General features: G+C 43.5%; 2 protein-coding genes across 4 annotated transcripts in view; both read left to right on the top strand.

The window, feature by feature from the left end:
• Positions 1–12,079, top strand: part of SEPHS1 (selenophosphate synthetase 1) — a 31,292-nt gene extending 19,213 nt beyond the window's left edge. For all 3 annotated transcript variants that reach the window (XM_066182732.1, XM_066182733.1, XM_066182734.1), the window contains exons 5-9: positions 179–333; positions 1,140–1,230; positions 4,191–4,290; positions 5,808–6,020; positions 10,747–12,079. In XM_066182732.1, coding sequence (XP_066038829.1) covers positions 179–333; positions 1,140–1,230; positions 4,191–4,290; positions 5,808–6,020; positions 10,747–10,961 — 774 coding nt within the window. In that variant the 3' untranslated portion in view covers positions 10,962–12,079. The remainder of the gene's footprint in view (positions 1–178; positions 334–1,139; positions 1,231–4,190; positions 4,291–5,807; positions 6,021–10,746) is intronic.
• A 5,575-nt stretch (positions 12,080–17,654) lies between these two features.
• PHYH (phytanoyl-CoA 2-hydroxylase) lies at positions 17,655–26,750 on the top strand. The gene is given in 10 exon segments (XM_066182731.1): positions 17,655–17,702; positions 17,705–17,809; positions 20,046–20,101; positions 20,222–20,332; positions 20,425–20,590; positions 21,178–21,259; positions 22,223–22,404; positions 23,201–23,350; positions 24,367–24,498; positions 25,736–26,750. Coding segments are annotated over 10 exon segments (1,086 nt in total). The 3' UTR covers positions 25,790–26,750.

The raw sequence follows: 26,750 nt of genomic DNA, 5'->3' as shown, positions 1-26,750 counted from the left end.
CGTAACTCTGTGGGATAACATGCAGTTTTCAGGAGGCAGGACTCTTCCTAAGGGTTGCTTTTCTGTCATGAACTATTTGCTATGAGGGCATTTGGTTGGAGTGGTTAAAGCCTTGGATCAGTCTTGCAATGATTAGCACTGCTGTGTATGGAACTTTGACTTCTGTTTTGATCTCTAGGAAAGAGACAAAGTGATGCCTCTAATTATCCAGGGTTTCAAAGATGCAGCAGAAGAGGCAGGAACATCTGTTACTGGTGGCCAAACAGTGTTAAATCCCTGGATTGTTTTAGGAGGAGTGGCCACGACAGTCTGTCAGCCTAATGAATTTATAATGTAAGTTAAATCACTAAACAATCAAAGGCACTGGTCCGAGGGATACCGTAAAAATCCTTTAAGCACCGTGTTGTGATCTTGTGGTGTGTCTCCTGATGAATAAAGCAGTACCTTCTCCTGCTTGTGTTTGTCCTTAGCACTCAACAGATGCCACATCTCTTTGTACATATTTGCTTTTTTTAAACAGGATGTCCTTTTACTTCTCCCCACCCCCCAGTCCTTTTTGATTCTGTTCTCCTTTTGACAGGACAATTAAGCTTCTAATCTTTAAAGGTAATGGAGACTGTTTTGAACATAAATTTCTGCCACATTTATACATACATTTCTAAACCATGTCCCAGTTACCCTGTTGAGAACTACAGAACTGCTCTCCTTAGAGCATTCTGTCCATTTAACAGTAGCTGATTTTTAATGTCTCACTGTGGCATGTTACTCTATACAAATGTAATGATCCTTGTGCATGATCCTAGTGCTGGATATCTTATGCCCTGGGTAAAAAAGGTAAATTTTTTCTCTTATCCTCTCTTACATCCCCAAAAAATTGAAAGAAGAGTTGTAATTGGGTGTGTGTCTGACTGCAAGCATTGTTTTCTCCAAGAAAGAAGGATTAGCACTTTTTAAGCAAGTTTGCAACATTTTCCTTAATAATATTGGCAATGAGTCCCAAAGGGTAATTCTGCGATTAGTCAGTTTTTTAACTGTGCAATAAGATGTGTGGGTCTGTGAAAATGTAATTATCAGCACTTATTCCTAATAATGTGTTTGAATCTTGCTGTGTAGTTAATATGTGAATTCTTTGTTTCCAGGCCAGACAATGCAGTGCCAGGAGATGTGCTTGTATTAACTAAACCCTTGGGAACACAAGTGGCTGTAGCTGTCCACCAATGGCTAGATATTGTGAGTACACTGCAAAAAAAGAAATAGGGAAAAGGGGTGTGAGTTAAAGATGACCTTCCTCATTCCCTCAACATGACGAAGTTCAGCTCAGATGGGATTCATCTGTCACCTCTCTCTCCTCCTTTTTCCTTGATATGCTCCAGCCTTCCCTACTTGTGTGCAAAGTTCCTTTGGAATCAAGGCAATTTACAATTTTGTGCTTAGTGAGCTCATCTTCATTGCACCTAATTCTTAGTTATTTCTCAGGCATTGCTGTAATAACCAAAATAGTTTACTAACAGAACAACAGACTATCACCCTGGGCAACATTATGCCCTACGCCACCTGCCAAAGTAATTGGCAACACTTATTGATGGCAGTTAGGCCAAGAATGCTCTCTCTGTGTTCTTGGGCTTTCTGCTTGTGTACATGGAAGTTTATCTGCGTTTCACATGTATTGCCCTGTGCATTCAGTAAGAATATTTCTAGCAGCATTATGGGTGTAGACATACTTCCATCTGTTACTTCAGGCAAAAATGTAACTACTGAACTGAAAAGTAACTGCAAAATTGGCATCTGCTTATGTTGTCTGGCTCCCACTATGTGTCTTCCGAATTATAACTGCTCAGTTTACACTCTAAAAAGATGCAGCTTTTCTGCTTTTGGGACTCTTGAGCCAATAGACTGGCAGAGGAGTGAGCTGGAATCTACTTTGGTTTGGCTGTTGGCCACTGCATTGTCAGATGAATTCTAATTAACAGAGCTAGTGTTAGCAAAGTGGGAGAGAACCAGCTTAAAGCTTCATTGGATTCTGAAGTGTGAACAACAAGGGAAAAATATTTTTCTCCTTCTTCATAGGGTCTGGCCTAGCAATTCTGACCTCTTCAGAATCCCCTGTTTTGATCCTTTACAAGGATCAGGGCCTCAAATAATCTTGATATGAAAATGAAGTGAAACAACAAGACCCCAATTCCATAGTATGTTTTCCGGCTATAATCTTGCTTCTTAATGTATCTTCTTGTTGTACTGACGATCAGACTTGCAAATTAAGGCTATTCTGAATTTCCACATATTTCAAATACTACTAATTTCCTCAGCTGTCAAACAGAAAAACCTCCTGGTCTGAAGAATGAGGACAGCCAGGAAATCAATACTGCTATTATGTGTAAACAGAATATATCTTTGATTGTGGTAGGAAAATTTCTGAGTAGCTGTGCTACCTTTTCTTTAGCTTTGTTTTGTGAAAACACAGGGAAAGTGAAACTAGAATTAATTACCCATCACAAATCCACTTGTAAATCAAATTTTGGTGGGGAATTTGATTTCATATTAAAAATTGTGTGGGAGAAGCTATAGTATAGCAAATTAATGCATAGGCGAGAAAGGAAAACTGGAGTTCGATATGCATGTTTAAAGGCATGAAAGAGGATGCTGTGATGTGCCCCTTCAGAGTGGGTTTTCTAGTTCTTTGCTGTTGTCTACAGACCCTTCCTATTTGGAAATCCAATCTTGCTTTTATAACCTGTTTGGGAGTTTTTGCCCACTTTTCTGCCTTAATTCCCTGTTGACTAACCCCAGTATCTTGATTGCTGTAGTGGAGAGGAATTTGCCTCCAATTCATGTCTTGTGTTTGTGGCTCTTCTACCTTCAGCCTTGAGTTCTACTTCCATATAATTTGTGATTTCCACTGCCATCATCTGACCAGTTTCTGTCCTGTGATCAGCCTCAGAACTGTTTTTGAAACCTAACGCAGAATGACTGCTCAGGTTTTTTTCAGTCATTCCCAGAGTAAGAATAATCACTATTCTGTCATCTCTGTAACAGCCACATCTTGTTTTTTGACTTGGTCTCTCATTTGTGTAAACAAAAATTCTTTTCTTTAATTGGTAGATCCAGTTCAAGTTAATATCAGACACTCTGGTCCCACTGCCATCGTTTCTTGCTCTTTAACAATTTATTTATTTTGGCTGACCAGTCTTTCCCCATTGTGCCATTTCTGGATTCTTTCTTACACCCCTTGATGTCAGCACTCATTTGTTGAGACAAGGTCCTTCCCTTGTGTAGGATCACGGACCATTTCTTAGTCATTCCTGCACTTTTTGTTAAGTAAGATATTTGTTATATACATTTACTCTGTGGAATGGCAGTGTAGGTATCATGGCTTCAAAAAACCCTGTGTTTTCTGACTTTCAGTTCTCTCTAATTTTATTTTCATTTAAAAAAAAATCATTTGGCTTTTAAAAATAAAAATTAGTGTGACTTGTATAAATAAAATAGTTGCTTTGTTTCGTTCTGGATCTGGAATCACTTCAGCTTCAAATGGAACAATTACCCTTTATAAAGGTACTGTTTCCTAAATTGTTGTGAAACCCTTCTGGGACAAAGAGCATTTATGGGAATGTGATGAAGAGATGAGACCATGGCAGACACTGGAGACTGGGTGGAAGATGCTGGTATCAAATTGTAAAGGAGGCTTATGAAACTGCCTTAATCCTGAACTAGAGTGATTATATCCTGCCTCAGCATACCTTCCTCCAGACCAGGACTGGTGGATATCAGTGGTCCTTCCTCACCAAAGTGTCCAGGCGTGACATCAAGAACAGCCTCTTAAAAACCCACGAAGCCAGAAATTACAAATCTCAACATCCAGCAACAAAGTTCTTTTAATTTGGCTGTGGGAGTTCAATCCAGAGAGTTTCCTTGAAGGAGTTCTTTCCCTAGGGTAGGTTATTCTACTCCACTCAGCTGCTGAAAGTAGGATTTGAGGTGCTTAGTGCCTAATAGATCTTTAAATGAGCTTTGTTGGGGTACAGCAGACTAAGGCACAAACCTCTGACTGGAACATTTTGCCCCTCTTTAACTGTTAAAAAAAAAAAAAAGTACATTTTGTATTAAGGGTTTGGGGTTTTTTAAGTGGTCAGAGTGTGCTTGAAAATGTACAGCTGAAAATCTAAAAGAATCACCTTTATTTCATCCATTAGCCAGAAAAGTGGAATAAAATCAAACTCGTGGTAACGCAGGAAGATGTGGAACTAGCATACCAAGAGGCAATGATGAATATGGCACGGCTGAACAGGACAGGTAAGAAGAGATGTGTGTGTTGGGGGGGAGGGATTGTGAGTCTTTTCAATTCCATATCAATTTAATTTCACTGCCCTGGGGAATTGTGACACAGCCACTTTGTCCCTTTCATTCTGCCCCAGTCTCTGCTGTTCAGTGTTAGTGAAACCAGCAAATTAAAATCAAACGCCCTCTTGTAATTATACAGCAAAAACACAAAGCTGCTGGATATGATTATGACTCATGTGAGTGCTGCAAGTAATATCCCAGTGAGTTAAAGGATGTTTTAAAGGGAAAAATATTGGATTTTTTCCTTATTTTCTTCCAGAGAGAAGGCCTGACAGTAATAAGGCTAAAATAATTTGAAATAGCATAAAAAAAGGAAAAGCTCTAAACCTATGTAAGCTTCAATTTAAATTTTGATTTTTAATGTTGTTTTTTAATTCGGTCTTGTACTGTGCTTTCCACAGTGTGGAGTATGTATGTGGAATACGATTTTTTTTCCTGTTTGTCTTTTTCCTGTTCCTGTAGTGGGTTTTTTGTTCTGATTTTTTTCTTTTAATTTTGGTGGAGGAAAGGTTCTGCTTTTACCCTAAAAGTCTTAATCGAGGATTTCCCTTCTTTGTTCAAAGTATCTTTTGGCAGAGTGGAATTTTGAATTGTTTCCTTACTTTTCAGTTGAAGGCACAGGAATAGTTAAATATCTCTTTTCCCGTTTATTCAGTTTTCATTTCCTATGTCATCCCCCTGGTTTTTCATTCTTTGTCAAAGCCTTCCAGGGGAGATAAATGACCAGCACTGTCTTGTGGAAAGGAGCTAGGTCCTGCTCCTGTACTGGGGAAGCTCCCAAAGAAAATGAAAGCGTTCTTGGTTTTGTTTTTCTCCACTCTTGTCAGACACCTTTAACAACACTTAAATACTCCTAACTGGTGCTGTTGTCCTGCATGCAGGGGTGCCCTTTTCCCACCCAGGAGCTGCAAATGTGCAGGAATTTCATGAATGTTTAGGTGGGGAGGCTTTGGCCCTTCCCCCACAGCCGCAGGCTTTGTTCTTCAGCTCTTAAACTTTGACTGTCCACGTCTCGAGTTCTGATGTCACCTCACCATTGCAGGGCAGGGGAAGAGCTGTGAGAAGACTGAGCTGTGTCTGCCCTTAGTGGAGCAAAGCTAAGCTCAGAACCTTTCTGGCCCTTAGCTTTGGGAAGTTTGGATCTGAAGCAAACCCCTGTTTCTTAGACTGCCAATATAAATGAGTAGCACATGTCTAATAGGCCATGCTCATAAATGCAACTTCCATGACGGATTTTCAGCATGATTTAATATCTTAAATACAAATTGAATTTTTTAAGTGTTACGTGCACTACTGGTGAATTCCAGTTCTCTTCAAGCACGGTTTTATTTATTTTATTAATTTAACCCAGCCTGGTTTGCATTAAAGGTATGCAACTTCATTCGGACTGTGCACAATATTGTTAAAGTGCTTTCCTGATAATTTGGTATTTTCTGATTTGGTGTTCTTTCCCCCTCCCTCTCTTGTAGCTGCTGGACTCATGCACACTTTCAATGCACATGCAGCTACAGACATAACAGGATTTGGGATCCTGGGGCATGCACAAAACCTTGCCAAGCAGCAGCGGAACGAGGTGTCCTTTGTTATTCACAACCTCCCCGTCCTGGCTAAGATGGCTGCTGTCAGTAAGGCCTGTGGCAACATGTTCGGCCTCATGCATGGGACTTGTCCAGAGACTTCAGGTAGGTGCCTGCTGTGCTACCCTCTTCCTTCCCTACACCTGCACCTCAGAATTCCATTTCAAACACACAAATCGCGTGCTGTGCCTTCAGAGTCACAGTTGGTTTGGCACATGGCCAGGCTAATGAGCAGCAGTCACACAGCTGTTCACCACTAACTCCTTCAGCCTGACTTCCAAATCACCATCCTGTCCTGAATGTCTTCTGCTCCCTTATGGAACACTATTACAGAAATCCTGCAACGCTCCAGTTTGCAGTTAGAAGTGGATGATTCTGAATTCTTTTGAAACCTGTTTTTCTCTGTTAACTCCAGAACAGTGAATATCTAGAAATTCCACCACATCTGGCACAGTTTTCTCAAAAGCAAAGCCACTGGCAGTAGTTTTGCCTGACAAAGGATGGTGTTTTGTTTGTTACTATGAAATTTAGTGTTGGGTGGGCCAGTGTTGGCAGCTGAGGCCTTCTCTGTCCACAGCATACATCCAAGAATACAGCTTATAGCTTTTCTCCCTTACTTTTATGAAATCTGACTTTAGGGATTGTGACTAGCAGCAAAAAAAAAAAAAAAAACAAACAACTACTGCTCTCTGACCCATTTATTACTTAAGTACAGTAAAGCTGCCACTTGCAGTGACAGTGAGTACAACACACTATACTGAAAACCTGGCTATGGACAACATTTACAGAGTTGTCAGGTGATGAGAACTTCTGATGGTTTTTAAGTTGCTTTATTAAGAGTAGGCTCTTTTCTGATGAGCATGATCACTGTCGTCTGCTGGATGTCTTTCTACGTCACTTTTCCCTTGAACCTTCTGTCCTGTTTCATTTTGTTTTTTCTAATTTAGTCTGACTCTTTCTCTTTGGGAAATGGAGAAATGTAGCAACAAATCTGTCTTTTTCTCTTATCTCATTTCCCTGCAATCTTCTGGCACTCCAGAAGTATTAGCCACGTTTTTTGCAGTTCACAACAGAGGGGGCCCCTTGAAGCAAAAACGTCTGAAGATCTGGAAAAAAGCATCACAGTGAGAGCCATAAACTTTTCCCCTAGTGAATACATCACTTACCCTGATCTGCTGAGTTGTTCCTTGGCCATCTGTGCTTGAGCAGACACTCTGTCCTACAGAGACTGTGTGGTTCAGATGATGTGTAACAGGATATGGGACATGAACCCTTTCCAAATCCAGAGTCAGTCAGAAGGGAGCAGAAATATCTGGTGGCAGCTTGGCAAGCTGTGTCAGTAAGGTTGGTAGCACCAATCAGATTCCTACCACCCAGGAACCCACATAGCTGGAGTTCCAGTAGCATTTATTATTTGGAAAAAGCCAAAAAAACAGCATGACACAGAGCTGGAACTGCAGGGTTCTCTTCCAGGTGAGTGGCTGTAGTAGAGGTTTGGATAGTAGTTGGTGTGGGAATGGTTTAGCTGCAAACCGAGTGCTTATGTCTTCAGAGCTGCCCATCCTGCACCTTGGGGATACCCAGTTGGGGATACCCAATTCTCTTGTTACTGAAGGAATGTAAAACAGTGCAGATGGATGCACTGCTGGGAACTGGGAAATGCTTGACTTCAGAACTTCTTCTGGGACTGAGAGCAAGAGGTCTTTTTGAAACGCTGAGCTGCTTGCCTTGGGCAGAGATGGATGATGATGGGAAAAACAGCAAGACAGATCTGCTTGGTGGTGAGCTGTGGGTGCCTCCAAACACGTCTGTTTGATTTGATCACAGCACTGTGATCACAGCACTGTGTTTCTCACATTAGAGGTGGCCACAGGGACTTGTCACAGGGCAGTGCCTGCCAGATACCCAAAAGATCCAGAGCCACGTGGACACACTGGCCAGGCTCTGGAAGCTGAATAACCACCCACAGGCTTTGGGCTTGCCCTGCAGGGCCTGGCGTGTGTCAGCAGCGTGAGCTGGGCAGGCTGTGCTGGCATGGCTCGTTAGCATTCAGACCAGGCTGTTTGCACACCTCCTGTCCTGGGCTTGATTTATGTGAAGGCCAAGGCCTGCCTTGCTGTGCTGATCCCCAGCTGTGGGGAGGCCTGCTGGGGCTGCTCAGGGCTCTCCTTACTCTAACACAGACACTTCTCTATTGGCTTAAACTTCTAGACATGCTCTGTCTGTAGCTTCTTCATCTGGGAACAGATGTTTTTCAGCAGTGGGCAGGCAATAAGAAATTTACTGGAAAATTATTTTAATGGATTTTAAGGTTATTGTGTTGGGGTTTTTTTCCCTATGTGCATTTGCTGGGCACCTGTTGACCAAAGCCAGTGTTGAAAAGATGTATTATGTCATCTGTTCCATCCTTCAGGCACTCTTGCTAATGGTGTAGTCTCCTAAAATTGCACTTTTATATGATTCTGCACTCTCTTTTAGGGAACTCCTTGGTAATGGTTAAAGTTGCAGTCAGGCATTTGGTTTCAAAAGAATGAGTTGTTTGTTGGAGTGGCTACTTGCAGAGATAAGTCACAGAGTTACTCTGTTTGGGACATTCATACATGTGTGTATTTTTCAGTCCTAGTAACTTTTGGATGGTGTCAGATGACTCAGTGTAGTAGAGGTATCTCAACAACTTGGTATTTGTGGAGATTTGGTGGAAATAAGCAGATGGATGGAAAAGAAGGGCTGTGTCAGTGCCTGACAAGAGGCAAGGCTAATGATGTCATCCTGTTGTAAGTCATTGCAGGAGAAAGCCATTAGCAGGAGCAAGGACTTGGTTTTGGTTCATGAACTATTTGTATCTCTGCTCTTAATTACAGAGCTTTATCTGGCCTGCTTTTGAAGTGTTCTGTGCCTACTTCCCTGCTTGAAATACTACTTGTTAAAAGCAGCAATGTTCAAAGCCTCTTACAAAAAAAACCCCCTTTTGTTCTTAAAAAGATAAGCCAGGACAGCCACCAAATATCTGCATCCTTCCAATCTCCAAAAAAGCAAAGCAGCTGGGAATGCCAAGAACACAGACTAGCCTAAAAAACCGTAGTGGGGAACCTCAAGGACTTAAAAAAAGGGTTAAAGAGACTGGCCACTGTAGCAGAGAAATAACTATAATCCCTGCATACAGGAAGCCTGCTGCTGGTTGAGAGTAGCCCATAGCCTTTTTAAGCATTAGTGATCAGACTGGGATGTAGCCAGCAGGTGAGAAGTCATTTTTTTTCACCGGAAACTTTTTACCGGGATTTTGTACATGTTTTTGGTCTTGCCAGAGAATGATATGTGTACAAGTGAATGGTATGCATACAAGTGATACAAAATTGCGGGAAGAGAGTGTGTGTGAAAAAAAAAATGGGTGAAGATTACTTTTCTGCTCTTTCTCGTTTCCTTTTTAACCGTACTTGCACACCTCCCTTCTGGCTAGTTAGCACCTTCTCTGCACTGCCACTTGTAAACCTCTCCCCTGACTTGCTTGCACCATGACATAAGAGAATTTCAATTGGATTTAGAGCCTTCCATGGGAATGTCACATAATTCCTTTGCAATTGATTTGTCTGTTACATCTGGAGTAATTACAGGCACTGTCATTCAAGCTTAGGGGTTTTTTGTTGTTGTGTTTGATGAAAATACCAGGATGTTATTCTGAAATGTTAGAGAAATAGGTACTTTTTGGCTGGCACACTTTTCTTCATACAGAATCTAAAAAAATCACTTTTGCACTTCTACTTAACATTTTAATTAACTCCTTATGTTGAATAGCTGCTTCTTCATGGCCCTAAATGAAAAGTGTCTTTAGTCACCACGAGGGGACTGTGTGCTTGGAAGCGCAAACATCAGGGTGCTGCCAAGGTGCTGAGGAGTTGCCATTGGAGGAGGAGGAGGAGGAGGTGGCATCTGAGCCCAGGGTGACCTGCTCAAGTAGGTGGCCCTTTGCCCCAGAGCTGGCTCAGAGCTGGTGGCAGAACTTGTGAGGATGAGAATGCTTTGGGTCAAAGAGTAAGTGAGGCTCAGCATGTGCCCAAATTTCAGGGTGTGTGAATCTACTCTCTCCCTGTGTTCTCCAAACATTTTCAATTCACTTGCCAACCTACCTTTTTCAGTGCTTTGGGATTCTAAGAATGGAAGTGCTTTTAGGTTTAATTGTGGAATGGTGAGCTTGCTCACTGATTACTGTGCTACTTTGAAAGCCTTCATTAGTAAATGAAGTAATTTCATTTGTGTCGGAGAAAAAAAAAACTTACAGGAAAGGCTAAAAAGGTTAGAAAATTGTCAAAGGGGTCACAAGGACTGTCACAGGGAGCACTGGATCAAGCCTGCGTTTCATATTCTGCCTCTTGCATTCTCAGCAGGGCAGTGGTCCCTGCTTTGATGAATGATTTCATTGCAGGCAAGGGGATTACTCACAGAATCAGCTGTCACCAATATGTGATTACAGGTATCTGCATATGACCTTTATCCAAAGTGTTTCTGTGTAAAGGCACTCTGCAGTCCTCTGAGAAAGGTTACAATGCTGGTGTTGTTTCAGTATGTCATTTGTTGGCATCAGTACCAAGTCCTTTTGCCAACATCTTTTGTGTGTATTTGGCTTCATTTATATGAAACTAAACATTGCATTCAGGCACAGACATCTTGCTGTAGAGCAAGAGCTCGGACTTCCACCGTGTCTTTTCTTGGAGTCTTTGGAGTTCAGCACACTCCAGTGAAGTCACCAAGTGCTTGTCCAAGTAGGGGTCTGGCAGACCAAGGCTGAAATACTTTGCAGTCAGATGTTCTGATGCTCTGCTCTCTCTCTTTGCAGGAGGCCTCCTCATCTGCTTACCACGAGAGCAGGCAGCGCGTTTTTGTGCCGAGATCAAGTCCCCGAAATACGGCGAAGGCCACCAGGCGTGGATTATTGGCATTGTAGAGAAGGGCAACCGCACGGCCAGGATTATAGACAAGCCCCGGATCATTGAAGTGGCACCACAGGTGGCCACTCAGAACGTGAACCCCACGCCCGGTGCCACCTCTTAATAGAGATGAAATAGCTGTTTGTTTTTGAATAGATCTATTCCCTTATCATCCTACAATTTAAAGAACTGTAAAAAGAAAAGAAAACTTGTTGTGTCTGCACATCTGGTGGCCTTAGGTCAGTTTATGAGTGGATACAAATAATAAAATCCATTGCCTTTTTTTCCTGTTACATTAACTGAAGATGCACCTAATCTTGAGGCAGCTTCTGAGTTGAGAATTATATTGTTATCCAATACTGTTGATTCATTTTGAATCTTTAGACACTTATCTCTTGCCGCATAGGCTCTTTTTAAAGGTGCTTTCACGTAGCACAGACATTACCAGTAGTAGTGTCGAATAGCAGTTTGTGTCCTTTCATTATGTGTATATTTATCATGAATCTAATTTTGATGCCTTGAGTGATATTCCAGAAAGGCAATAAATTGACAAGCAACACAGTGGGTTACCCAGTAGTAAGAGGTTGCATGATTGCATTCAATCTTCGATTTTTTTAAAAATTTTATTTTATTTTCTAAATTTTTTTTGTAAGATTTAGTCTTACCAAGAGCATCTACGACCCTGGACATTGCTTGGTAGTGCACTCAGTTTAAACAGCAAGTGCTGACTTTTTGCATGGAAAGCGCTTCGGAGTCGAAGGAGTCATTTTGAATTTCATTATTTGTAGACCTGACAATATTTACTGTATTATCAATGATTGTTTTCTTTATTGATAGTAAGGACAAATAATTTTTTTTTTTTTTTTGCAAAGTGATTGGATGTGCTATAGTGCAACAAAGGTTTTGCAGACCAAAAGGAGGTTACTGTATAATATTCATTTACAATTCACTATATAAATAACTACACAAATAATTTTTAAATATAATCAAACTAAAATAAACCTCTGTTCTGTGGATGGTAGTGTTTAATACATTTTATATTTTGTATAGTGATTACAAGCCTTTTTTGTTTCTTTAAAAATCAGCAGCTGTTTAGTATAATTCTTAGTATTATTTTGTTCTTTGCTCAAATACAATTTTCTGCACGCTTTTGTGATCTGTGTTTAAAACCAACATTGCCAACAATGCAGCTTGAACTTAAGCTTGTTATTCAAAATAAATATTTAATTTTTTTTATTGCTCTTGTATAAGTGCATGAACTTTTTTGATTCCTAGCTGAATTATTCACTGAAAAATTATTCACCGAAAAATTGTTCACTGAAAGAGGAGAAATCCTAATTTTTTTAAATTTTATTGCATGTGTGATTATACTGGTAATTGTGATCACTCCTTGAATCAGTTCTCCAAGCTGTGATGTCCAGTGGTAACCTCGAGTAAAGCTGAAGGCAAGTAGGTTATCTCCAAGTATATTACCCACTTGATTTTGTCTATTTTACTTACCAGCACCAAGTCTGCAACATTTTGAATTGTTTCCCCTGCAAGTGCTCCTGTGCCTGCTGTCAGCAAGAGGAGGGCTCGTGGAATGGACGCTGGAGTCCCCCTTTTCCCATCCAGCAAGGGGAGCTGCCCCTTGCAGCAGCCTCACCGCTGACCCCGCTCTGCCCAGACACTCCCTGCTGTCCTGAACTGCACTGAACCCGCTCATGAAGCTTCTCCCAGCTTCTGGAATTTGCTCCTTGATATTCAGACCAGCAAGAAGAAAATCTTGGATAATTGTTACTGCAGCAAGAATTACAAAGGCTTCCATCTATAAAAAATGAGTTACTGATCAAGTCTTGTGTGTTATGCAAGGTTTAAATTTCCAGTCTTCCTCATAATGACATCTCTTGGAAAAACTTGGCTCATCTTTTTTCCACTCAATAGTGTTTTCAACAGACACCTTTTGCAAAGCTAGAATGTTGTTTTTTTTTTTAAATTCCCCCCTTGTGAGTAGCTTAAACCACACAGTCCCTCACACTCCTTTTCCTGGAAAAGAAGTCTGAGAGTTGTGGGTTCACCACAAAACCTCAAAGCAGTAACCAAGTTTTTGACTTTGCTTTGAGGAAAAAAAAAAACCCCAACAACTGGTAGGTTTTTCACGGCAGTTCTGAAAATAAAGTATCAAAAACCAGTTGTGCAAAAAATGCTGATTTAATTATTTTTTCTTGTTCCCCTGTTTTGTGATGTTTGTTCTGTTTATTTTCTCTATGGTCCTGGGCAAGACTGTATCTATATAGGTCATTTTAGTTTTAAAAAACCCTAAGTAGATCAATTGAGCACAGAATAGTTGAGTTCTTCTGCATGGGAGTGCTTGTTATAAATGTCTGTTGTAGCTAAAACTGGCACTGGATGTGTGTCAATTCCCCTCCGGCAGAAGAAGGTCCTTGTCGGTCGATGCTGTTGGGTTTTTTCACTTGTGATCATGGGCTTATCAGCCAGGTATGAAGTGCCCTGAACGGCAGAAGGTTCATCTCCAAGGGAAGGTGTCTGAAGGAGGCTGCTTACCTCTGGACTTTGGAGGAAGATTTCCTGTCCCGGGCGCTGGAGGCAGCTACTAGGAAAAAAAACCCTTGGGTGAACCGATTTAAAAGCCTCTGCCAATGCTTCCTGATGGCGCAGGAATTTAGATCCCAAAGTGCTTCCTGGTGCCCCGCTGAGTGGGTGATAACTTGGGAAGTCCTCTGTGAGCATCACCTTTGTTTACGAAGTTTTATGATTTGTTTTGCTAAATCAGAGATTGTAGATCCCAGTGAACTGTAGGAGGATATATTGTAAGGGACTGGCAAGTCCTAAATCCTTCACCATTAAGCAAGACACGTAGAGATTCCTCTTAAATGAAGGGATTTTTGAGATTCTGGTGTCAAAAGGCTGTGAGAAAGCAACAGTGAGCAGTTGTTTTTAGTAGCCATATCCAGTTATTTATACAAACGTGATGGACTTTGTTCGCATACGCAGGAATCTCTGCATGCACCAGCTCCCATTCCTGCTTGTAAAACTCCATCCAGGTTGGGAAAAGAGTGGAGAAAAATTTTCTTTTAAAAGAAAGCATTTAATAATCGAAATATTCACTAGGATAATCAACACATTTGATAAGTAGCATATATTTTTGGAAAGTTTGTAACAGTTGTTGCTCTTAAGCCTGTTTTTTTCCTCAGCGTTTTGCTTTCTCCCTTGCTTCAGGGAAAAACAGCACTCTTTAAATCTGTGGCAGTATATAAAGCCAGAATAGTTTGGTCCTTTTGGTTAGGTATTATTTTGATTTCACGTTCTAAAGTCAGGATTGGACCTTTTCTAATAAGGAGATAATAAAAATTAATCTGACTGCTGCAGTGAGAGGGTAGCAAACCTGAGTGACCATGGGGGAGTGGGTGGGCACGGTGGCTATTTAGTGGATATTTAGTGCTTCACTGATTTTTCACTGGAAGTCAGGTGAACAGTTGGGAAGAGTCACCTGAGTTCACGTCTGCATTCTGACCATGAGATGTGAATGCAACCCCTGTGACTGGTGCTTGAAAAGGAGAAAGATCATAAAATACCCTCTTGTTCAGCCCTTTGGTAGGTGTTTTTCCCAGCTGGGTGGTCGTGAGGGAGAATGGGATCCCTTTTGGGAGCTGTGGACATCAACAGGAGCAACATGTCCATGAGGGAGACTTTTCCTTTCTGACTCACTGGCTGCTGAGGTTGGCTGGCACCACCAGGGCCAACCACAACTGGGTTTTTTTATACTCTGCTCAGAGTGCTGGTGGATCCAGCTGTCTCTGGTATTTCCAAAGGGATCTGTGTCAATAAGGAATGGCTGGGCACCTCCAGGTGAGGAGTTTGGGACAGCCTGGCAGTAGCTCCTCCTTAAGATAAGGGTTGTCCAAAGCTTGGAATTCAGCAGAGGCCAGGTACTAAAGCAAAGCCCGAGGCAGAGAAATCCTTGACCCTTTCCATGTCCTTTGTCACTGTGCACCTTATTTTGTTCCCTGATGAATCCATATCTCCCTTTCCCTCCTTCTCCCTTCTATGTATGCACAGAAGCCCTTCTTGACTCCTCTGGTGATGAGGACCTGTGCATTGGTGGTGGATTTTGTTGTTCTTGTTATTGTCTCAGCAACATCTGTTTTCCCTGGCATCTCAGTTAAAAAAGCTAATTTTGTTGAGTTGCAGCAGCTGCCACTTCCCACCACAGTAAATTAAGCTTTCAGAAGACCTCATCTTTGGAATTACAGTTCTGATCATAATGTGGATTTTAATAGTCAATTGAGATGCTTATTAAATTATAAGACTGTGCATTAGGAATGTTCCTGTGCTGCTGAAGGAATCTCAATAGTTTGGTTTTTATTAGTTTTGTGATTTAATGAACAGAAAACATTAAAACTAAAAGCCAAATGCAAACCATCTGTATAAAAATGTTCTATAAAATTCAGGAAACTGACAGACATAGCTGTAAAAGTACTTTGCAAAGACACAGCCTCTCTTAAATGCCATCCATTTTAATACAATGATTAATGCCACCATCACTTTCCTTAACAAAGAAAATTTCTCCCTTATTTCTTTTCCTGGGTTCATGAGATTCAGCCTGTATTTCAGTGACGCTTATCAATGGATTTGAAAATTATTCACTCTGAACTGTTTAGATTCAAAGGATTTTTTTTTTTAGCGTGTCCACACACTTCTAATTCTAGAGGGTGTGGCTACACCACAAGCACCACCCCCCCATGTCACCGTGTGGTGCCAGCAGTGGCCGAGATCGATCTTTCGTTGTGTCAAAGTTCGATCCATCAGCAGGAGGGTGCAAATACCGGGCAATGACCTCGGCCACCCGCTGCTCCTGCCAAGGTGGGTGAGGTGTCCTGAATTCTTTGGGGTGTGATGGAATACAACAGGGGCAGTCCAGTGATATGGGAGTTACTGGTATCGAGGTTGCCAGAGAGGGTAGAGTAAAAAGGAATAATGGTATTTAATGCACAGATAGCAGATATTTTTGAGGCTCTTGTTTAAAAACGCATATATTAGGAAAAGGTTCTTCATCCAGAGGATGGCTGGGCACTGGGGCAGGCTCCCCAGGGAAAGTGGTCACAGCACCAAGGCTGACAGAGTTCGAGAAGCCTTTGGACACCATTCTCAGGCACAGGGTGGGATTCTTGGGCTTGTCTTGTGCTGGGCCAGGAGCTGGACTGATGGTTCTTGTGGGTCCCTTCCAACTCAGCATGTGCTGTGATTCAATATATATCTAAGAGTGCATTATGTTTATATAAAAGCATCTTAGATCTCAAACTCCTCAATCAGTACAGCCAAATCCCTACTTTTTGTTCATTTTTTTCAGGTATGAAAGACACCTTTTCATAAGATGCTGCCACATACCTGTGGAAGAAATATCTACATTGCAAACAAGTCCATGCCACAATAGGCACATGTAGTATTATTCTGGTTCATCTTTTTCATGGGGCTTTTACCTAAACTTTGAAACATGAAATTTATTGAAGTTCCTGTTTCAGTTTGGATTGTGAAAGCAATTGCAGCATAGATCTGAATTATATATAGGCCTTTCAATGCAGTTACAATTAGGAGTTCAATAATAAAGCTATTACTCTAGTTGGGTTGGTTTTTTTTTTTTCTGTTCTCCCTCTCTAGTTTGATTTGAGAGACTTTCATTAACTTTCTGTTTTCTTATGACTATGAGTTTTCCTATGGCTCGGGAGTCAAAGGTCTGATTTTGTTGGCAATGAAGGGTGCTGTCACTGCTGCTGCTGTTGTACCTTCACAATGCCTGTACTCTTGCCTCTGTGACTACACAAAATCATTTAGAGAGGGTTTTTTACTGGGTTTCCAACCTTATTTGTCCCATTTCTGTGAACAGTCTGGTCTGTTATGCCCCTGAAGGGAGTTGATTCCACCAAGCATACCATAAGAGCCATAAACACAAATGCACCTCAGACCAGAGCAGTTGGTAAACCTGCTGTAGTTTACTTAAATCAATGGGAGTTTTGCCACTGAGTTTTAAAGGGAACCAGCTTCCAGGACACAAGTTATGTACAGGAGCTCTTCCTGTCCATGTCTTGGCTTCTGTTCACCTGCAGCACCAACAGGAAACTCAGTGTATTGACAGCTGAGTTTTTGATCCAACATGTCACCCCAGATTCCAGCAAAACCTGTTGCAGAATGGGAGTTAGGCTTCCTAAAGCGGCTGTAAGCAGAGTTTTGCTGCACACCCCGTCATCATGAGACTGCCTGGAGCCACAGGAGACTTGTGATGGTGCCTCTTTGGGAGCAGGGCCTGGATTGTTCTTGAGTGAGGGTTTTATGGACAGCCTGGCAGGTGTGAGGTCTGCTTTCATACTGGGGCCGCAAAAATCTCGCCAAACATTTTCCTGGAGGGATGAGGCAAACTCTGACGGTCTCCTTAGAGACAGGAGATAAGGCATCGATCCATGCCGGCCTCAGCAATGCATTGTGCCAAGCGCTGCTCTCCACACGGGGCTGATGAAATCCGCATTCACTGCTGGCAGAGAACGGGAAAAAGAGGAGAAGAGGGAGGACGAACGTAAAGAAATCTGCTCGGAAAATTCCGAGCTCTCCGCACGCCCGGCCTGGCCTCCCTCAGGCCCTTCCCGCCCGGGGGCGCTGCGGCTCCCGGCGCTCCGAGGCTCCGTCACGGCTCCTCGCCCTGCACAACCCTCGGACCGCGGCTCCCGGCGCTATCCGGGCTCTGAGGGCGCCGGGTCCGCCCTGCCTTCCCTCAGGCCCTTCCCACCGCCGTCCCGTGTCTCCCGGCTGACCCGGGGCTCTGAGCATGCGGCGGCCGCGGCTCCGCCCCGACCGGGACAGCGCTGAGGGCGGCTGGGCGCCATGGAGCGGCTCGGGGAGCGGCTCGGGGAGCGCTCGGCGGCCCGGCTGGACATTATCCTGCGGCACCTCTCCCCGCGGCTGGGAGCGGTCCCGGCTCCTGTATCCTTTCTGGTGTGGGATCGGGAAGGGCCGGCAGCAGTGCGTTGGCTCCCCGTAGGTCGGGGCTCCGCTTCCCCCAGCCCGGCGCGATTTGCCCCTCGCTCCCCGCGCCCTTGTGCGTCCATGGTTTATCCTACAGGGACACCGGCCTGGGAAGGACGCGCAGGGCGAGTCCTGCCCTGTGTCCCGGTGCCGCGGGCAGCGCTTCCGGGGCAGCCCCGACTGGAATTTTAGGGTCAGCACCTGACCCACCCCAAAACCTCTCTCTGAGCTTCAGCCCGGCAGCCTGTGGGGAGCTGGGACGTGCATCTTGGCAGCGCCCCAGCACAGCCCCCCAGCACCGAGACAGAGCCTTCCCTACAGTGAATTTTCCTCCTAGAGATTCACCCGGTTTGGGGAGATAAACCCAGCATGACTTAGAAATTGCATGGCCAGTCACAGGTTTCGTTGGAAGGTACAGACTCGATTGGTAGAGCAGCAGCAGGAGAAACATCAGGGTTTGATTTGTGACTGGGAACCGAGGTGGAAATGTTGGAGGCTGCCAACATAAGGTGGAGGAAACCTGGGTAGAAATAGGTTTTTGCATTGATATGTCCCGTGGCTCCAAAAGTGAAGTGGAGACTGCTTGCTGAGAATATTTTTAAAGCGGCTGTCATAAATGTTGCTTTAAAAAAAAAGCTGCTTTTTCGCAGAGCATAATGCTGACAAGTTACCTCTGAATTATAATACATAGAAGAGGATGTGATCAAACAGTATGTAGGAGTCCTCAAATCGATTAAAAATATGAAGGCAGATGGATAGTTGCTGACTCAGACCGCCGTAACACAAGTAGGAGCACAAAATGAAGAATAAATGATAGGAAAAACACCCTGGTTGTAAAGATACAGGAGGTAAGGAGAGGTGCTGCACAACCTGTTTGTTTTTGAATCTGGGTCATGATGGAAATAGCTTTGGACAAAAACATGACTAAGCTGGGCTGGAGCAAGAAAAGTTTGTGGATAAAGTAAATGACAGACTCTAATAAGAATAGATTTATTTGATACATCAAATGGTACATCAGTTCACTGGTTTTGTTTTAATCTCTGCGCCTCGTGGTTTCAGTTGTCCAAGCAACCCAGACCTGTCCTCTGAGTGTTGCAAAGTGTCAAGAGCAAAACCAGAGGAAGAGGCACTGCAGAGCCTGAAAGGAAGGTGCTGAAATGGAGTCCAGCACTGGCTAGACTTGTCTGCTGTTCCTCCATTCAGGGAGGTGGAGGTGCTGAGGAGGGCCCCATGCTGGGCTTCAGCCAGTGCCTGTGTCTCCATCAGCTGTCTGTGGACATTTAGGAACCTGAATGGTCTGGAGCCCCATATTCACTGAAATTAGGCCTGAAATGTGGTGTGTGGAGCACTAGTGCCCTCATTTGGGGGATTCCTTGCTCTGGGACCTGCTGTGGCAGTTGCCAGCTGGTCTCTATGTTCTTTCCTCTGTCTTCCATCCAGTTCCCAGCACCTTTTCCTCCCTCTGGCTCATCATTTTTCCCACACATTTTTGCATGTGTCATATTTCTCCCACCAAATGCGACTCTTGACAAGATATTTCAGCTTCCAGGTGTTGGGGCCGTAGACACAGCTGCTGTGGTGAAACCTATTTCTTATTTCCAAAGCAGTCATGCTTTTATGAGCAGTAGAGGAAAGTCAGTGGTTTTCATAAAACCCTGAAGCAAACATGCATGTGGCAGACCAAAAGATGAGCATGAAGATGCTTGTTTTTGTTATGGATGACACTTCAATACCATGCACAAAGTTCTTGTGTGGCTTCTTTAACAAGTGGGTTTTAATTGCCCTGTTGATGAGAATGTGTCTCTGCATAAGAGAAAACAAATGCTTTTTAAAAGCCTGTTGAATTGGAGGGCAAGCCTAAAGCTCTCTTCTCTTCCTGTTATTCCTGTCATTTAGGAGGAACCTGATCTCTGCAGTAATTGGAGATAAGGTGAGGGTTTGCAACACTGTATGAGAATGTGAAACCTCAGGTTTACTCCTATTGCTTTATTGTTTTAGATTATTTTCATTTTTAGAATATTTTTTATTATTGTTTATTGTTATAGAAGCAAAATGAACAAGAACGTGGATTGAGTGTCCAGCACAGCACCTGCCTTTAAGATGAACAGCACTGTAGGATCAGTGACTCATGCCTGTAGATAATAATGTTCTAATCTATTTCGCTTGACTGTATAGTCCTTAATTCCCACCCCAGATAAGTGTTCCTACTTCAGCCCAAGTCAGTGTTGTTCCTCATTCAGGGAGGTTTTGGTAAGCTCCATCTTCCTTGGTAGAGATAAAAGCAAAGCAGCCTTCAGAGCTCAGTTCTTTCTTCCCCCAAGCACACGTGCTGGTCACTAGACATGGTTAACGTGTCCCTGTGTGTCCCAGCTACACCCTGGACAACGACCTGCTGAGCACAGAGCAGAGGCAGTTCTATGAGGACAATGGGTACCTGCTCATCAGGAACCTCGTTTCTGACCAGGACATTGAGCGCTTCAGGTACGAGGCACTTGCCTGACGTGCTGGGAGGAACTCTGGGAAGCTGGAGATCCTTGGGTTCTTCCAACATGGATGTTCCCTCTGGTTTGCAGGAAGGAGTTCACAAGGATCTGTAAAAGAGAGGTGAAGCCACCAGGAGTTATGATTATGAAAGACGAGTCCCTGAAATCCCAGTTTGGTCAGTCTGAAAAGGTGGTTAATAAAGTGCAGGACTTCCAGGAGGATGAAGAGCTGTTCAGATACTGCACTCTACCAGAGGTAAAACCAAGAAAGGGTGGTGGTGGTTGAAGAGCCTGTATGAAGGTATCTGACCCTGCAGGTCACTCCCTTAAGCGCACAAGTGAGGAAGGAAGATCAGGTTGGCTTTTAAGAGTGTTCTGCATGAACAGGGGATGGATGGAGGTTGGGGCAGAAGACTTAAAGCAGTGCTGCTGTGGAGCCAGTCAGGAATGTGACTTGGCCGAGACATGCCGGGCTGGAGGGACAGATCAGCAACGTGTTCTGAACCTGTTTCATCCAGGCAAACATCTGTCCCTGGGCAGGTCCAGCCTTGCATCCCATATGGCAGATTCATGTGGCAGATACAGCTCTGTGGGAGTGCCCTCCCCATCTTTTCCACCCCTCCCTGCAGCCTGCAGCACCGTCTTTCCTCTTGTCCTCCTCCCACCATTCCCATTTGTGCCATGGCAGATCCTGCCTCCTGTCCTGCATCCCTCCATGCTCCCCAACTTCCTCCTCCTGTACCCTTGTCCTCAGCCAAACATCCAGCTCCCAGTGCTTCCTCAGCAATATTTCTTCTTGTTTTTCATGTTTCTAATTTTTTTCTGATGTTTTCTTCCTTGTAGGTCCTCAAATATGTTGAGTGCTTCACAGGGCCAAACATCATGGCAATGCACACCATGCTGATAAATAAACTTCCAGATTCTGGTAAGGAAAACTTAGATTAGAGGAAAATGGATAAATCATTGTGTGTATGCCAGAATTGAACACAGTATTTTAGAAAAGCTGTAAAAAAAAAAATTAAACCCAAATAGCATTGAAAATTTATAAAGACATTTTTGTGATAGTTTGTTTTCTTTTTACCTTGATTTAATGAGACAAACACCAAGAGAGTTTTTGAGGCTGCACAAAGTCTAAATAGTATGGCAAATGAGGCAAGTAGAAATATCCTAACTGTTTCTGTTTAAGGAGCAGAATCAATGACAACATGAGTATATAAATTATGTATAAAAGGCTCTTTTGGTGTGGATGATGGTTCCATTTCCATGGGGGGAGAAAAAAATAACAAGCAAAACCTCAAGAATATTTATTTTTGTTTAGACTTCATGGAAAAGAGCCTCTAGGGCAGAGACTCTCTGTGGAGGCTGCAGTCCATAAATTGAGATTCTTTTTTCCTTTTTTTTAAAGAGAAAGCTAAATAAACATGAGCAGGGGTGCAGCACAGACAGGGTTGATTCTGCTTGCATCACAGCAGTACATCCAGTGCCTGCAGACAGCACAGCTGTTGGAAGGTCTTTGTGCTGGGGAGGTTTGTGCAACACCGTGATGGTTAAAGTTCTCAAAATTGGAGAGCAGCCTAAATGAGTGATGAAAATATGTGGTGGTGGTGAAGGCCAGCAAAAGGAGCCTTCTGAAGGGTCACAGAGCTAAGCAGCCTCCTGCCTGTCACTGTGTGACCCAAGAGCCACCACCACCATGGTCCCTTTTGGGGTGGGATGGCAGCTCACCTGCTTGGCTTCCTTCCATGGCTGGGCTGGAGCAGGCACCGAGTACACCAAGTGCCTCCAGGGAGAAGCAGCAGCTCGTGAGGATGTGCTGCAGTGGTTTAACAGGAAGGAGAAGGCTGTGTCAGGTTTGATGAGGCTGAAGGTTTCTGACCCTGTGTTGCAGAGAAGCAGACGTTTCTGCACCCCATGCACCAGGACCTGCACTATTTCCCGTTCCGGCCCGCGTCCCGCATCGTGTGCGCCTGGACTGCCATGGAGAGGGCGGACCAGAACAACGGCTGCCTGGTGGTGCAGCCAGGGACACACAGGACAGCCCTCAAGCCTCATGGTTATCCAGACTTGGAGGTAGAGTGTCATGGAGGGCTTGGGAAGGGTGTGCAGGAAGGGGATGTGTTCTGGCTGGGAAGGACTCACTGTAGGGGGAGGATGTGCAGGTCAAACCTGAAGTTTTCAGTGATTTTTTTTGTTCTTTTTTTTTTTTCTATATATGCAAATACTGACATTGATTTGGGAGAGAGTTTCTTGGGTGACCTCACTCCATGTGACGTGGGTCGATTTGCCCCTGTTCCCACCTTCACCTAGAAAATGTCCAGCACGTTGTGGCATGACAGCATAAACACATGCCAGTGTTTTCCACTGCCCTTGCCAAGTCGGAGGGCTCTGTTTCCTCCTGTCAGCTTGTTCCTGCCTGGTAGCATGTGTACTGTCCCAAACAGGAGAAGTGTGACAGTAAACAACTGGATGGAATAAAATACCAGGCGGTATCTTCCTCTTAAGAGTGTGTGTTTCCTGGCCTGGACTGTCATTGGTGATGGTTATGCCAGGAACAGAAGGCTGGACTCCAGCAGTGGCATCAGGCCACCCTTGTGGGGTTTCCCAGTGCTCGGCTCTGTTCTCTCCAGCTGAGAATGTCTTTGTCCAAACCAGCTGCAGAAAATACAGAAATACCATTTTTCTGTACATTAGGCTTGAGGTAGAAGGACTAGTAGGCGATAGTCTGACTTTTAGGTTGGGATATGGAATATTCTCTCCAGGGGAAAGCAGATCCATAACTGTCCCTACTGCCCTGCTGTGCTCTGAGAATCAGCACTTCCTCTAATTCTGGCTGAGTGATTTCAGTTCAGCCTTTTTTCTGTCCTAGGGTAAAACCAACAAACTTTTCCATGGGCTGCTTGATGAGGATGAGAAGATTCCCAAGGTTCACCTTGTAATGGAGAAGGGAGACACAGTGTTCTTCCATCCCCTGCTCATTCATGGCTCTGGGATAAACAAGACATCAGGTTTCAGAAAGGTAGGAAAACATCTCTTGATATAGTCTTTTATATTATTGATTAAAAAAAAAAAAGATCCAACTATCCCTCTTCCTATTTTTATCCTCCACCCCCTTTGAATTCTTTCTCAGTTCATGAATATGTGGATGAATGTTTTAAAGAATTTTTATTTTCCTAATGTACTTCAGCACTCTCTTGTTTTTTTATTATTTTATTTTAAAACATCTGTCTTCTGTAAGAAGAGCACGCTGTGCAGCTGCTTGAGGAAAACAGAACAGGAGTAGAAATTAGATGCTGAATCTACGTTTAAATTAAAGCCTGTCTGGCTGTACTTGATTTTCTGAAAGTTCCCTTTCAGCTGTCCCAGTTATCAGGACTTTCCATAATTTTTTTTCCCTGTCTTCTTGGTATCCCATCTCTGGATAACAGGACTGTCCATCATTCAATAAATAATAATTATTTATATGATTGCACAACCCATTTTTCTATAAAAGATTTATTGACATGCATGATTATTTAACTGAAACAGGCAAAAGTGTCCTCCTTTGAAGGCCTTGTCCTGTCTCAGAAGGGATTCATCCAGGCACTGCAGCACAAGCTGCTCTATTTTTATTTTGGTTTGCCTATTGTGTGGCCTGCTCTGTCAGCCTCTATGGCAATTTACTGGTGTATTCAGAATAAGTGGGTTGTGACCCTCTGGGTGCAGGAACTAAGAGCTCCTACAGAACACACAGGGCTGCCCCAGCCCTGACTTTCCCGGTTTCCACTCCAGCTGCTGATACTCTGAGATCAAGTAGTGCAGCTCATGCTGAGGCAGTGAGGGAGGGGGAGAAGGGAAGGAGGAAGAGCATGTCAGCAGCAAGAGTGCTTCTCCAAGGGGACACTCTCTGGAGCACTTGGAAAGGAGGAAGGGATTTGCTGCCATGATCTGTAAGGAAGGAGTGATGTGTCCACAGCCTGGAATGCACGAGGGTAATTTCCCAGCAGTTGTTTGTAGTCAATGTGACAGTGAGTGATGCCCACTTTCCTCACACAGAGCATCAGCTGCCACTTTGCCAGCTCAGAGTGTCACTACATTGATGTCAAGAACACAACTCAGGAGCACCTGGAGAAGGAGCTGCAGGAAATGGTTTCCAAGAAATACAATGCAACTTCTGTGGAGCTCAAGGTGAGACTTGGCTCAGTGCCCTTTGTTACGAGCCAGGTCAGTTCCCTTTCCCAAGTCTTTCCTGTGGCAGATTGGTGCTCTTTGCTGTGCCTAGGTTGGCAGATCAGGCTGTCCCAAGCAGAGGTGCTTGGCAGGATGAAAGACCTGATGTTCAGGGGATGACTGGCAGGCTTTTTGGGGGCCTTTTTCCTCATAATGCCTTGCTCTCTGGCAGCCTCTTCACATCCTTTAAGCGCCAGAAGTTCTTTCTGAAGTTCTGCTTGTAAATAAAAAAAATGTGGTCATTTGCCCCAAATTCAAAACTATGTGTCAGAATAAATTCAGTGCTTGTCCAGTTTGTATGTCCGCAGTTCTTACAGTTTCCCCTCCTAATGGTGGGTGGGTTTTCCTTTTAAAACAAGTAGCTACATCTGATCATGATAACAAATGGATTTTTTTTTTTTTGCTTAAATATAATCCCACATCTGTTTGTTTATACTTTAGGCTACAGCAGGTTTGTCAGCAGTGATACACATCTGGCTCAAAAAAAAAAAAATAAAATGAGACTAATGGACTCTTGCTGAAAAACTGACCATTGAGTAAAATAGAAAGCAAATGTAAATTCTTCAGGGATCCAGCCACTGAAAGAAAAATAAACCTTGTTACTGGGGTGAAAATGTTCTGAATATCTTAATCTGTAGCAGTTCCCAAGTATATGCAAAGCCAGTATCAAGGCAGTAAAGTCTAGATGTAAAAGCAGCAGTTTTCTTTTAAAATGTGCCTGTTTTACAGTATCTGGGGCTTTCTGGAAGGGGGGCTTTCTTTTTCACCCTGTGTGTTTTTGTGTTCTGTGTGTTTTCCCGCAGTGTGCCTGGGTGTGGTGGGGTGCCCAGCTGTGTTTTGCAAGCTGATCTTTCATGTCTGTAAAGCCACAGTTTGCTTGGCTTTCCAGTCCCTGGGGTTGTTTAGGTGCTTGATGAAATCCAAAGGGATGTGTAGTGAGACTTTCTCCTTCTGAGTGGAAATGAGGTTGTTCATACAAACCCCAGAGAAGTCTCTGTGTTTTCATGTAACTTTAAGGATTTTTTTTAGCCAGAGTTGGAGTTTTCTCCCAGAGGAGTGCCCAGGTCTTATTTCACCTTCACAAGATGATAAGAACTAAGTAGTCCTCTATTTCCATCTCTGTAAACTGGAATCCTGGTCACTGTTCTTTCTAGCCCTCAAGGTGCTTTTCCTGTGTCTCATTTTTGTTTTGAAGGATATTTGGAACTTCCGAGCACGGCTTGTGCAAGGGGAAAGAATCAACCTGTAGAAGACCCTGTGAAGAGCAGGATGGAAAACATGGGCCTGAGAATGAGTTTCTCTGAGGGAAGAACACAGACCCTGCCTGGGCAGGCAGAATTCCCTTTGTTGACCTCTGTAATGGTAACTTAGTCAAATGCTGCATTGCAAAATAGTTTCATGCTAATTCAGAATAATTGCACTGAGTTTGGACAGCTGATGTATGTCAAAGGAAACCTAACCTAGAAAAACAGATTTGCTGTGGGTGTCTTAGACAATTGAAGAATCAAATTCTTGAAAGAACATCTTGATTTTCTTGGTGTTTTCATTCTTATTTCTTTAAAGTTTTTAACTTTTAACACCTTTAGAATGATGCTATACCAGGGTAAGATTTTATGCGAGAATTTCCAGCATTTCCAACTTCCTTTCCTACACAAAAAAACCCAAAAATAAATCTGAGTTTCAGACAAGCCCACAGTGACATGGGGAGTTCCTAGTGTAGCTGATGAAGATGGGAGCGTTGGTACCAGCAGAACCAAGGTGTAAGGAAGTGGCTGAAGAGAAAGCAGCAACCACTCACAGAGAAAAATGGGATTTATGGACAGGAATATGATTGCTGGTAGAGTTCCTCCATGGCTTGGTGTGGCATCCTACCTGACCAAGCAGCTCTGGCACAGGTGAAATACGAGTCTGGCAGTGTTGGGAGCTACTGAGCCACCAAAGCAGCCTCCCACTGGCCTTGCACAACTAATCCAAGGCTTTGTGAAGTGAGGGAATCCTTTGAGTCTGGCAGGTCTGGGAAAAGGTGCCTTTTGCTGCTGCCAGGTTGAAAAAGTGTTTGGATGCTCCCCAGGATGCAGTGGTGGCAGGGTGGAGTGATGCACACTGCCATGATCCTCTTGCCTTTCACAATGTTCTCCCTTGCTTTCTGAAAGATTCTTTCACTTTCAGAATCTATTTTTTGAAATAAAGAATAAATCAGCAAAACTGCA

This window comes from Chamaea fasciata, unplaced genomic scaffold (assembly GCF_029207755.1).
Source record: "Chamaea fasciata isolate MVZ Bird 193981 ecotype frontalis unplaced genomic scaffold, bChaFas1.0.hap1 SCAF_5, whole genome shotgun sequence".
In the NCBI taxonomy this organism is placed as follows: domain Eukaryota; kingdom Metazoa; phylum Chordata; class Aves; order Passeriformes; family Sylviidae; genus Chamaea; species Chamaea fasciata.
This window is presented reverse-complemented; position numbering and strand designations above follow the sequence as displayed.